The sequence below is a fragment of the Erinaceus europaeus genome, chromosome 7, assembly GCF_950295315.1.
Source record: "Erinaceus europaeus chromosome 7, mEriEur2.1, whole genome shotgun sequence".
Classification (NCBI taxonomy): Eukaryota; Metazoa; Chordata; class Mammalia; order Eulipotyphla; family Erinaceidae; genus Erinaceus; species Erinaceus europaeus.
The window spans coordinates 45,422,810-45,435,563 of NC_080168.1; the positions used below are offsets into that span (position 1 = coordinate 45,422,810).

The 12,754-nt window shown below is 40.1% G+C and overlaps 1 protein-coding gene across 10 annotated transcripts in view; it reads left to right on the top strand.

Annotated features, from left to right (window-relative positions):
- The window catches only part of RIC8B (RIC8 guanine nucleotide exchange factor B), a 116,340-nt gene that overhangs the window by 9,503 nt on the left and 94,083 nt on the right, over nt 1–12,754 (top strand). For all 10 annotated transcript variants that reach the window (XR_009550689.1, XR_009550691.1, XR_009550690.1 and 7 more), the window contains exon 2: nt 988–1,035. Coding sequence is in view for 2 of the 10 variants with exons in the window: in XM_016185058.2 (XP_016040544.1) it covers nt 988–1,035 (48 nt within the window). In the remaining 8 variants the exon portion in view is untranslated. The remainder of the gene's footprint in view (nt 1–987; nt 1,036–12,754) is intronic.

Genomic DNA, 12,754 nt, shown 5'->3' on the forward strand with positions numbered 1-12,754 from the left:
ACCTCTGAACTAGAATGCTCCCTCTTCCCTTCTTTTTTGCATGAGATGTCCCATGTTCAGAGTTTATTATTTGCTCAGTTACAATTAAGTGATAGAAGCTATGATTTAAACCCTCATTCTCAGAATTATTTTTCTAAAATTCCACTCTTATCATGTGTCTTCCATATCTATAATTCTGTTTTTTCGTTGCATATGAAAAAGCAAGTATGCAGCCCAGGAGGTGGCACAACAGATAAAGTATTCAACTCTCAAGTATGGGGTTCCAAGTTCCATCACTAGGATCACATGTATCAGAGCAGTGCTCTACTTCTTTCTCTCCTCTCATAGATGAAAACATAAATCTTAGGGGGAAAAAAAAAAGCAAGTCCAAACACTTCAGCAGTATTGGAATGGTCTTCTAGATCTCTGACCTATCTACTTTTCTCATCTTTCTCCACTACTTCCCCTCCAGCCCCCTGACATGCGTCCTTTGCTTACTTTTGGCACCTGCTTATTTCACAAATATACCGGTCTCTTTCACATATCTAATCCTTTATTTCTGCCCTTAGAATGCTTTCTGTGTATCTGCTGGTTAAGTCCTCAAGGTTTAATTCAAATGCTGTATATCTGTACAAGACCCCTCTGGACAGAGTAATGTAGTACTCTGGGCTCTTTTGTATATATTCCTGCTAGTCTTTTCAAACCATTTAGTGATTATTTACTTAAATGCTTGTCTGTCTTAATTTAGTAAGAATATCATTCTATGATCTGGGAAGGCAACTATTTTCAAAAGATTTATTTATTATTGATAGAGGAAGAGAGAACCAGACCATTATTTTGGCACATACGATGCTCAGGATTTTACTTGGAACCTCATGCTTATCCAGTCTTCTAATCACTATCTAATCTAGGAAGGCAACGTTTTAAAGAAGACATTATTATAAATTTTAATTTAAATATAAAATATGCATATGTAAAATAACATTGTTTCCCTTCTTTCCCCTTCAGCATAGGGCTACTTTCAAGTTCGAATCCACAGATGAAGATAAAAGAAAGGTTAGTGTTATCTCTCTATGTATGTGTGTGTGTTTCATTCATGACCTTTTTAAACAATGGATTTGTTTTCATCTGATGGTTCGTTGATTGGTTTTGATTTTCCCTTCAGTTTTTTTTTTTTTTTTTTTTTTAGGAAAACTCAGAAGAAAGACAAGTGCAAGGTTTAATGTTTTTCCACACAACTGCTTCCTTTACCCATCTCTGTAGGACCATGGCACATAAATTGGGGAAATAGGAAGAGTTCAGAGGGGACATCCCCCCCCCATCTCTTCATCTGCAGGGAATGACTTTGTTTGGTGGCAGAGCTGCAGACTGCCCAAAATGCATTACTAATATTGTAAGCCATGGTTCTACAATAGAGTTCTCCTTTGGATCACGGTTTGGGAAAGTAGCCATTTATGTTTTCTCCCTTTCGCTCTATACTGCCCCACGTGCTAGCAGTATTTATGTTACCAGCAATTGTCTAAGTCATTGGCTTCATAGACATAAAGAAAAATAGGGTCAAGAGATTAATCAACAGAGGGGTTATTATAAGGGCACATCAGAGTCATATAATATGATGTTTACCTGTTGGGACTGCCTAGGATTGCTTTACTTAGTGATTAAAGAATGCTGCTAGAGGGAGCCGGGCAGTGATGCAGCAAGTTAAGTGCACATGGTGGAAAGTGCATGGTCTAGCATCAGGATCCCTGTTCGAGCTTCCGACTCCCTACCTGCAGGAGGGTCACTTCACAGGTGGTGAAGCAGGTCTGCAGGTCTCTTATCTTTCTGTCTTCCCCTCTCTGTGTTCCCCTCCTGTTTTGATTTTTCTCCTATCCAACAACAACAATGACAATAAACAACCAGGGCAACAAAAGGGAAAAATAAAGTTAAAAAAAAAAAAAGAATGCTACTAGAGGTGTCCACCAGTTCTGCCTGTTTTTCTGAGCCCTACATTATCCTGGACCTCACAAATACTAAAAGCAGGTAGTAGAATCTGACTAAAACAGTGTAAACCTATCACTGATGCTGGAGAAATAGCTTAAATCCAATTCTTGGCCAGCAGTGGCTTGAGAATACAGTGCCATCATCCCTGTATTCAGCATGTCTATATTCATTCACCTGTACCCTCTGCCCTGTTCATTTCACTTAATAGGATTTCATCTGTCTTCTCCCTAGTCCCTGCCCAAATACAAACCTTTATGTGGATTACTGTTCTAAGTTTCATGATTTTCCTTTATTTTTCCAGCTATGGGCCCTTCCAGTCCATTGTTCCTAAAAAGCTGACCTAACAGTCTTAAAACCTTTTTTGAGTGATTTTTCTTTTCCTGTATTATAAATTTTGGTCATCTTAACCATGATCTGACATCTGCTTACTTTTTACAGCCTTTTTTTTTTTTTCTCCAGGGTTATTGCTGGGCTTGGTGCCTGCACCATGAATCCACCGCTCCTGGAGGCCATTTTTCCCCCTTTTTGTTGCCCTAGTTGTTACAGCCTCGTTGCGGTTATTATTGCCATTGTTGACGTTGCTTTGTTGTTGGATAGGACAGAGAGAAATGGAGAGAGGAGGGGAAGACAGAGAGAGAGGGGAGAGAAAGATAGACACACCTGCAGACCTGCTTCACCGCCCGTGAAGCGACTCCCCTGCAGGTGGGGAGCCGGGGGCTCGAACCAGGATCCTTACGCCGGACCCTGCGCTTTGCGCCACGTGCGCTTAACCCACTGCGCCACCGCCCGACTCCCTTTTTTTTTTTTTTTTTGCTTGCTTCTCTCCCTTGCATTTTATCCTCTTAACAGTGCAAAACAAAATGATTCTTGTTACATATGCATATTATCTGTTTCTTCCTGTCTTTGCCAAGTGTTGTTCGGAACATGGAATACTCTTTTCACCTGTTTAATGTCTACTCAGCTCCAAGAGTATCCTGGTCAGGGAGCTTTCTCTGGCAGCCTTGTTAGGGTAAAGTAACCCTTGTCAGTGTTCTCATAAAATTCTGAGAGGCAGGTGATAGTGCAGCAGGTTAAGCGCACATGGCACAAAGCGCAAGGACTGGCAGAAGGATCCCAGTTCGATGGCTCCCCACCTGCAGGGGAGTCACTTCACAGGTAGTGAGTGAAGCAGGTCTGCAGGTGTCTGTCTTTCTCTTCCGCTATCTGTCTTCCCCTCCTCTCTCCATTTCTCTGTCCTATCCAACAACAATGACATCAATAACAATAATAACCACAATGATGAAACAATAAGGGCAATAAAAGGGAAAAACATAGCCTTCAGGTGCAGTGGATTCATGGTGCAGGCACCAAGCCCCAGCAATAACCCTGGAGGCCAAAAAAAAAAAAAAATTCCATCTAAACCTCAAACACCATGCTTACACACTGTTGCTTATTTATCTACACCTCTCATTGTTTGGATATTTCTAAGGCACTTTTATAGGCATCTAGAGTTCTCAACACATAGTAGGTTCCCAGAAAGTACTTATTAAATGAATGATGTACATATAAACTTTGGAGGTTACAGATTTAACTAAAATTTTTTTTTGGGTTTGAGGATTGTAAGCATTGAAATACCTTTTTTTAAAAAAATATTTATTTATTCATTCCCTTTTGTTGCCCTTGTTGCTTTATTATTGTAGTTACTATTGATGTCGTTGGATAGGACAGAGAAATGGAGAGAGGAGGGGAAGATGGGGAGAGAAAGAGAGACACCTGCAGACCCGCTTCACCACCTATGAAGCAACCTCCCTGCAGGTGGGGAGCCAGGGGCTCGATCTGGGATCCTTACGCTGGTCCTTGCACTTAGTGCCACCTGTGTTTAACCCATTGCGATACCATCTGACTCCCTGAAATACCTTTTAAAATAGGGGTTCTCAACCAGAGACATGCTGTTTGAAGAATTTTTTTTTTTTTAAGATAGGCCCCTTATCTGCTGAATCAGAATTTTGTGGGTGGGATCTAGGCACATCTGTTTTTGTAAATGGTCTTCAGGATACACATTTAATGAGAATGCAGGATAGCACAATTGCAGTGGAGCAGAAACTGGCAGTATCTACCAAAATTGAAAATGCATTTTGCCCTTTAACCAAGCAGAGCAACTTTTAGAAATCTATTCTAAGTATAGATTAAGCCCAAGTAAACAGTTATTAATTGAAGCATTGTGTGGAGTAGCAACATTGTGTGGAAACAACTAAGTATATAACAAGTAGAGGTATTTGAAGTAAGCATAGCACATCTACATAATAAAATACTATGATGTATTAAAGTGAGAGATAAAGGAAAAAGATTGTGATGTGCTAATGCCAGCTAAAGTGTAAAAAGAAAAAAAGAAAAAAAGGAAAGTGTTACTCCCCCCATACTCCTGTAGATAATATTTAGATCAGAGAGGCAACTATTGGTCTAAATAGTATTTAGTTTGGCTTGGAGAATCCATACTACACTTTCAGATGAATGGTGCCTTGGAAATTTGATGTTAGAGTGTTTAGTGGTGCATTTACTGGTTAAAAGAAAGTACATTAAATAGCAATTCCCCCTCTCCGTATAAATTTCAGTTGAGGGAGAAAAATTCCCCACCCTCTTATTACAAAGCATACTTATGTCCTGTAGGTCAATAGCAAAATATCATTTTCAGAGTATAGTCTTTTACTGCCTTTCAGGGCAGAGATAGAAACTACTGTACTCTTATTATTTTTACATGTAGTATAGATTTTTGCTTGCTGGGAGGTCTAATAAAACCAAGTGCGTTTCTGGGGCCTGTTTAGGTAATCTTCATTAATGAAAATACTTCGGCAAACAAAACCATTTCAGTCTCCCAGGGTTAAAAATTATTAGTGACTCTTTGATGTCTAAGGCCCTAAAGTGCTAAAGGATTTACATCCTCACAACTTTCTAGGTCAAGTTCTTACTATAACCTGAAAATAACATGAACTCAAATTGATGTTCAGTTTGTTTTTCTACCCTAGTTAAAAAAAAAATACATTGTTTTTATTTTCCTGAGCAAGAGATACAGAGAAATGGATAGTAGTATGTGGAAGAGGGTGTAGAGGAAGAGGCCAGAAAACTGCCCAGCTCAGGTTTAAGGTGTTACTTGGGGATTGAACCCCAAGACCTCAGAGCCTTAAGCATAAAAGTCTTTTTGCATAAACATTATGCTGCTTCCTCAGCCCTCTGCTCTATTTTCATGTCTCTCAAGCCTTCTGCAAGAAGCTCCTTGCATGTAGCAGTTTCCTTTTAAACTGCAGGACCTGTCTCTGATAAGCATACCTTTCTTATCTAAAACTTTTGTAACAACTTAGAAATAATAAGAGGACAGTGCCTTTCAGAAAATAAAATTTGATCATGCTAGGCTATTTAAGGAAGTGGTTATAAATTATAAATCGTTAGCCCTAATTTGTAACATATAAATTGTTGTGCCTTATTTATTTATTTTGATTTGGTTTGCCTTTTTTATGAAGATTTTTGCTTTGTTGCAGTAGAGCTGTAAGTATAAAAATGTTACCATGCCTATTTTATGGATAAGAGAACTAAGGCTGATATTAATGTCAGTTTGCTAACATATTACTGTTTAGTGGTGTCATCTCAAGTAGCAAAGATTTTTTTGATAATAATGTGCAGGTTTTTCACTGCTCGGTTCTCCATGTCTCCTACTCATTACCACTTGAAGTATATTTCAGGTTTAAAATTAAGACTCAGCACTTTGTTTTATCTTTTATATCTAACAAATTTTATTTTAATGTATTTATTTATAAAATGGAAACACTGACAAGACCATAGGATAAGAAGAGTACAAGTCCCACTACCAGAGCTCTATATCCCATCCCCTCCCCTGATAGCTTTTCTATTCTTTAACCCCATGGGAGCATGGACCCAGGGTCATTATGAGGTGCAGAAGATAGATGGTCTGGCTTGTGTAATTGCTTCCCTGCTGAACATGGGTATTGGCAAGTTGATCCATACTCCCAGCCTGTCTCTCTCTTTCTCTAGTGGGTCAGGTCTCTGGGGAAGCGGGGCTCCAGGATGCATTGGTGGGGTCATCTGTCCAGGGAAGTCCGGTTGGCATTATGGTAGCATCTGGAACCTGGTGGGTGAAAAAGAGTTAACATATAAAGCCATACAAATTGTTGATTAATCATGAACTTAGAGGCTGGAATAGTGCAGATGAAGATTTGGGGTCTGCATTTTGGAAATAGCTAGTTAGGTCTATTTTAGGTATATTCCAAAGGGCCCATGACTTTATTAGTTTTTGCCTGAGCTTGACATCTGATATGCAGGTAGACCCAGGCTATTTTCTGGGGAGATGATGTCATGAATGGAAAAAGGGCTAAAAAGGTGGATCTGGGAAGAGAGTAGCTCACAGATATGGGAAAAGTGTATAAATATTGTTGACTGTAAACCCCATCAGTTTGATCTGATCTGGGGCCAGTATTCAGCACAGGAGCCTATGTAACCTCTACATCTCTGTAGGTCCGAACTTGCATTCTGTGGTCATCAGTAGGAATATTCTGATTTCCACCAATTTCAGGACCCATCTTCTTCAGGTGGTAGAGTATGTTATCCAACCCCCCTTAGGAGGATTTTATTTTATACTTATTTTGTATCTTAAGATGCCAGCTAGGCACCTAGACTTAAATTAGAATATAATGTAGAAAATTACCAACTAGGAATGCTTGAATTCTTCCAGAGAAGTGAAGTCAGCTACAACTGCTAATGCTTGTGCATATAATGCTAATAGTTCCAGGTGCATGTAGATCTTTGCATATTTGGATGTGAGCACATGCACTTACTATAGCATTTGCTTCATGTTCTCTATCTAAATTGGTAGACTGTGCTTATCTGCCAGTATATAAACAAATCCGTCATGCAAATATATGGGATGGGTGAGGTACGATGAGTAGTCTAAAAATCTATGATGTGAGGAAATGAAAGCTCTTTTATTGATTTATAGAATGCAAGTGACCAATACCAATAAATATTGAAAACCTCATGTCATAAATTGAGTAAAGGAATTGCAGCTTTTTTTTTTTTTTTTGTAGGATAAAAATACAATTGTGTTGCCTGTAGATGACTTCAGTTACTGTCTGAAATAAATCTTTGTGTATATAGTAGTTTTTAAGAGTAAAGTTAGGGAAAAATAGGGAAATTTCACATATTATTTCAGTACTTTCAAACTCACATGGGTAAGCCCATTTTCCCTTGAAAGCAGAGGGTAAAATTACTGAGTTAAAAACTATAGCACTAAACTATAGTAGGGGCAGTGGCGCAGTGGATAAAGCACTGGATTCTCAACCATGAGGTACCAAGTTCAATCCCTAGCAGCACATGTACCAGAGTGATGTCTGGTTCTTTCTCAAAAATAAATGAATAAATAAATAAATTCTTTAAAAAACAAAACTATAGCACTGCATATGACACAAAATTAAGTATATATAATATATATCTGCTTAGTGAATAAATGGAATTGGAAGACTGAGTAGAGACCATAGATCTTAAGATTTGCACATATTATTTAGGGTTTAATTTTCTTTATACTATACAGTAGAATTTCTTGCACATAATGTTCTTTACTAAGAAAGCAAAATATAAATATTCATTCACACAGCATCCTCACAATATGTAAAACATGAAAAATATACAAAGGAAAATGACTTGGTGAGCAGTAATGCTGTAGATAATCTCTTTTTTTTTAAAACTATTCATTTTTTTCCTTTTGTTGCCCTTGTTTGTCGTTATTGTTATTGCTGTCATTGTTGTTGGATATGGCAGAGAGAAATGGAGAGAGGAGGGGAAGACGGGGAGCAAAAGATAGACACCTACAGACCTGCTTCACTGCTTGTGAAGCGATTCCCCCCTGCAGGTGGGTAGCCGGGGGCTTGAACCGGGATCCTGATGCCAGTCCTTGTGTCTCATGCTATGTGTGCTTAACCCGCTGCACCACCGCCTGGCTCCCTGTAGATAATATTTTCTGTATTTATGTTTCTGATTTATTTATTAAATATTTATTTTAGTGAGTGAGAAAGGGTACAGAAAGAAAGACCAGAGCACTCTGCTCAATTCTGGCTTAAGGTAGTGCTGGGGACTGCATCTGGTGCCTCAGAGCCTCAGGTATGAAAATCTTTTGCAAAGCTATTATGTTGTCTCACCAGGCCCTGTTTTATAAAGATAGATTTTAATTATACCATAAGACAATAATTACATATGTTGTATATTTCTTAATGAAGAAGGCATATGTAGAAATTAATACTTTAAAATTACTAATTTTTTCTCTAAAATTAAGCCTTCTTGTTTCTCTTATATATTCTTTAGAGAGGCATGCAGATATTACTAGGTTTGAAGGTATTCATTGTTTATGTAGCAATAAATTTATATGAGTACAGATTTCCATATTACAGTTGAAAGTATTTATTTCCCACAGACTTGCCTAGCATATTAGTGATCTGTAGTGTGCAGTCATCTTTTTCAGTAATTTCTGTATGTGAGGTCCTGTGTTAGATAGCATTGTTTAACTCTTCCTGTAGTATTTGGTTTGGCTTTTTCTTAATATATATATATTTTAAGCTACAGATGCATGCTGAGGATTGTCATTTGAGAACCATAGAAAAGGAGTGGGTACATTTTCATATTTGGTTCTCTAAAGAAAATTCAACATAAAATTACTCTTTTATATTATGAATCCATGTTTAGGAATAGTTTGAGGCATATATGCTTGTTCTGAAATTACTTTATACTTCAGTTCTTTGGAATGGCTAAACTCTAATTTTCACTTAAGTGAGCTTTATATGCCTTGGAAAGCTCACTTTTTATTTGATGTCACTTTAGAGAATATTTTGATACATGATGCAAGTACCATTCTCATTTAACAACCTATAGTTTACAAAATAATAATTTAAAATATCTTGATCTCTTTAAACCACACTTACAAATGCAACCTAAACTTACTACTTTTTGAAGTTTCTATCCAATTGGAATTTAATACAAAGCTTGATTATTAAGACTGAGTTGTGTTATAGGCTAGGATGACTGTTGTATGGTTTTGGTCACAGCCACTCCCCCACCCCCGCCTCTGGGAGATTGTGGTATGGTCCCTGCTAGTTTCGCCAGTGCCTTTCTCCCACCCCGGAACCCTGACAGACTTCCGGAGTTCTGGAGGAGCCGCCGGAGGAGAAGGATGCAGGAGAGATCTGTGTGGTGATTAGTTTGGGTTAGTTTATGAATTGTTGTTTGTGAATAAAGAAATACAGCTTCCCGGCCCAGCCGTGTGTCGTCGAGTCTCTGTTTACCGCCGCGAAGCTAGCCCGGCCTGCTGGATCCCCGAACTTTAAAGACAGATGACTGCCTCACAGTTCAGAATAATCCAATTTAGACTCCATGTTTTATTTAGATGTTTTGCCAAAAGGACCAAACATAGTGGGAAACAACAGAATAGCTGTTCTGATTTAGTTAGCCACAGATATGGCAGCTAATCCATGAACTCTGTAGATCACTTTTTGAGATTTCTGGGCGTGATAACAGCAGTATCTTATTTTTTTTATTTTGGAGTTTCAGATCCATTTTCTTATTTAAAAAAACTTATCAAGAAATTCTACTTCCAGCAGTGAGAGTATGAGTAGTTCAGTGACTATGAAATTGGTGAAGGTTATTTTTAAAAAGTTGTCATTTGACTTCTTTGAATATGTTCCTCTGAGGTCATATATCTAATAAAATATTTTTATTCAAGAAATTCTATTAAGGCTCAGAAAAGTGGAAGCCAGTGGTATTTGACTCAGATGTGCTCCTTTTTTTTATTATCTTTATTTATTGGAAAGAGACAGTCAGAAAGTGGGAGGGAGAGACAGAGATGGAAAGAGACAGAAAGACACCTGCAATCCCATTTTACCACTCACAAAGCTTTCCCCCTGCAGGTGGGGACCAGGGGCTTGAACCTGGGTCTTTGCGCATTACAATACAAGCGCTCAACCAGGTGCACCACCACCTGGCCCTAGATGTGCTCCTTCTTTCCTATCAGCTGAGTGAGATGGTAACTCTCCTCCAAGCTGATGCAGCCAAGAGCAGAGAGCACATTTTCCAGATAGAGACCTAACATGAGCGTTTCACATCCTATCTTGGCTACCTGTTGCTGAGACTAAGTTCGAGGTGGAACTTTTTATTGAGAGCTGGGGGTTCTCTTTTTACCTAACCATAAGTGAAGTAACCATAAGGCTCTACATTGCATTTGGCATTATTGGGTGGGTATGGATGTGTTTGTGGGGAGAGTTAGTTGTTCTTGACTTGACTGGTAGTACACAGGTTCCACCCTGGCAAAAGCAAGCTTTGGAGAGCTGGGACTGCTGTTCCCCACCACCTTCCACCCCTGTCAACCTCTGAAGAATGTATTACCCTGTGAGATATGCATGGCATTGACATTACATGCAGCTTCAGCATCTGCCTGCACCATCAGAGTAAGGGCTCAGAAGTTTTGCCAAGAGACACTTGTAGACCCCATAGCTGAGATCAGTGAAATCTCTCCCTAAGATCAGTGAGCCATCTTCTGAAACAGACCATAAGGAAGTTCATATCTGAAGCTATAGGTTGTGGTAAAAGAAATACAGAAGAGACTGAGTCCTTGGAAACATAGGACAACCTAAGACAGACTAGTTTGCTAAGAGAAAATGGAGGAGAAAAAAACTTGAGAGGAAGCTTTCAAATGTCAGAAGTGGTCCTAAATTCTAAATTTAGGAACTATTTTCTTTTTTTTTTTTTTGCCTCCAGGGTTATCACTGGGGCGCAGTGCCTGCACTGGGCAAACGCTAGAAGAAGAAGAAGTGCCTGCACTATGAACCCACTGCTCCCGGAGGCCATTTCCCCCATTTTGTTGCCCTTGTTGTTGTGCTTGTTGTAGTTGTTATTGTTGTCTTTGGATAGGACAGAGAGGAATCTAGAGAGGAAGGAAAGACGGGGAGAGAAAGACACCTGTAGACCTGCTTCACCATCTGTGAAGGGACCCCTCCTTCTGGTGGGGAGCTGGGGGCTCAAATTGGGATCCTTATGCCGGCCCTCATGCTTTGCACCATGTGATCTTAATCTGCTGCGCTACTGTCCAGCTCCCAGGAACTATTTTTCAAAGGAGGACTAGTGAGGGGGTTGGGCGGTGGCACACCAGTTAAATACACAGAGTACTAAGGAAGGACTGTACAAAGATTCAGGTTCCAGGTTCCAGCAGCTGGCTCCCCACCTGTGGGGGGGGGGGGTCACTTTACAAGTGGCAAAGCAGGTCCACAGACATGTCTTTCTCTCTCTCCTCTTCTCTCAGTTTCGCTGTCCTATCCAGTTAAGTGGAAAAAATGGCTGGCAGGAGCAGTGGATTTGTAGTGCCAGCACTGAGTCCCAGTGCTAAGCCCCAGTGATAACCCTGGACGCAAAAAAACAAAGGACGACTAATGATTTGGTTCAGTTTGTAGAGCAATTATGTTTAGGGTATAACTGAAGACAACAGATCAAACAGTTGCTATCTTGTGGCGGTTTACAGCTGGATATGGTCAGGAAAGCCACTGTCATCCCAGAGTGACTAAGGGTATTCTCTAAGGCAACCCTCCCCACTCCCACCACCCCCAGAGCAACTTCTGAGGCTTTATACACTGCAGGCAGGAAAAGGGGAGACTGCTTCATTGAAATAATTCAGCCAGTCACAAATAATAGCAAGTGCTGTAGAAGAGAGGCTGAGCCCATTAATGCTACAATATGTTATCTAAATGACTCCAAAATTATGAGACAAAAAGTAGTAACCAGTGCACCAGGGGGAAAAGCAGGAAACAGAAATTATGAGAATGACCAGATACTGGATTTAATGTAACTTATTATTTTTTAGATAGGACAGAGAAATGGAGAGAGGAGGGGAAGACGGGGGGGGGGGGAAGAAAGATACACACCTGCAGACCTGTTTCACCACCTGTGAAGTGACTCCATTGCAGGTGGGGAGCAGGGGGCTCGAATCGGGATCCTTCTGCCGGTCCTTGCACTTTGCGCCATGTGCGTTTAACCCACTGTGCTACTGCTTGACTCCCTCAAAAATAGCTTTTATAAATATATTCATAAAATAAATCTAGGGACCAGGTGGTGGCCCACCTGGTTAAGTGCACACAATACAGTGTGCAAGGACCAGGTTTTAAGCCCCTGGTCCCCACCTGCAGGGGGAAAGCTTCACAAGTAGTGAAATGGGGCTGCAGGTGACTCTCTCTCTCTCTCTCTATCTCCCCCTCTCCTTTCAATTTCTCTCTGCCTCTGATAATTTAGGGGCCAGGTAGGGGCACACCAGGTTGAACACACATGTTAGTATGCAAGAACCTGGGTTTGAGCCACATCTGCAGGGGGAAAGCTTTGTAAGTAGTGAAGCAGTGTTGCAGGTGTCTCTATCACCGCCTTCCCTCTCCATTTCTGGCTGTCTCTATTCAATAAATAAAGATAATAAAAATTAAAGATAAACCTATAGAACTAAAGGGAGCCATAATTAAAGAAGTGATGGGGCCAGGTGGTGGCAGTACACCTAGTTAAGCATACCTAGTGCTAAGCACACCTGGGTTCGAGCCCCTGCTCCCCACCTGCAGTGGGGATGCCTCACAAGTCGTAAAACAGGTCTACAGGTGACTATCTTTTTCTTTCTGTCTCCGCTCCCAGCTTCTCTATCCTGTCGAATAAAATGGGGAAAAAAAGGAAAAAGAAAAAAAAAGCTGCCAGGAGCAGTGGATTCATTAAAAAAAAAGTGATTTAAAGTTTGTTAATA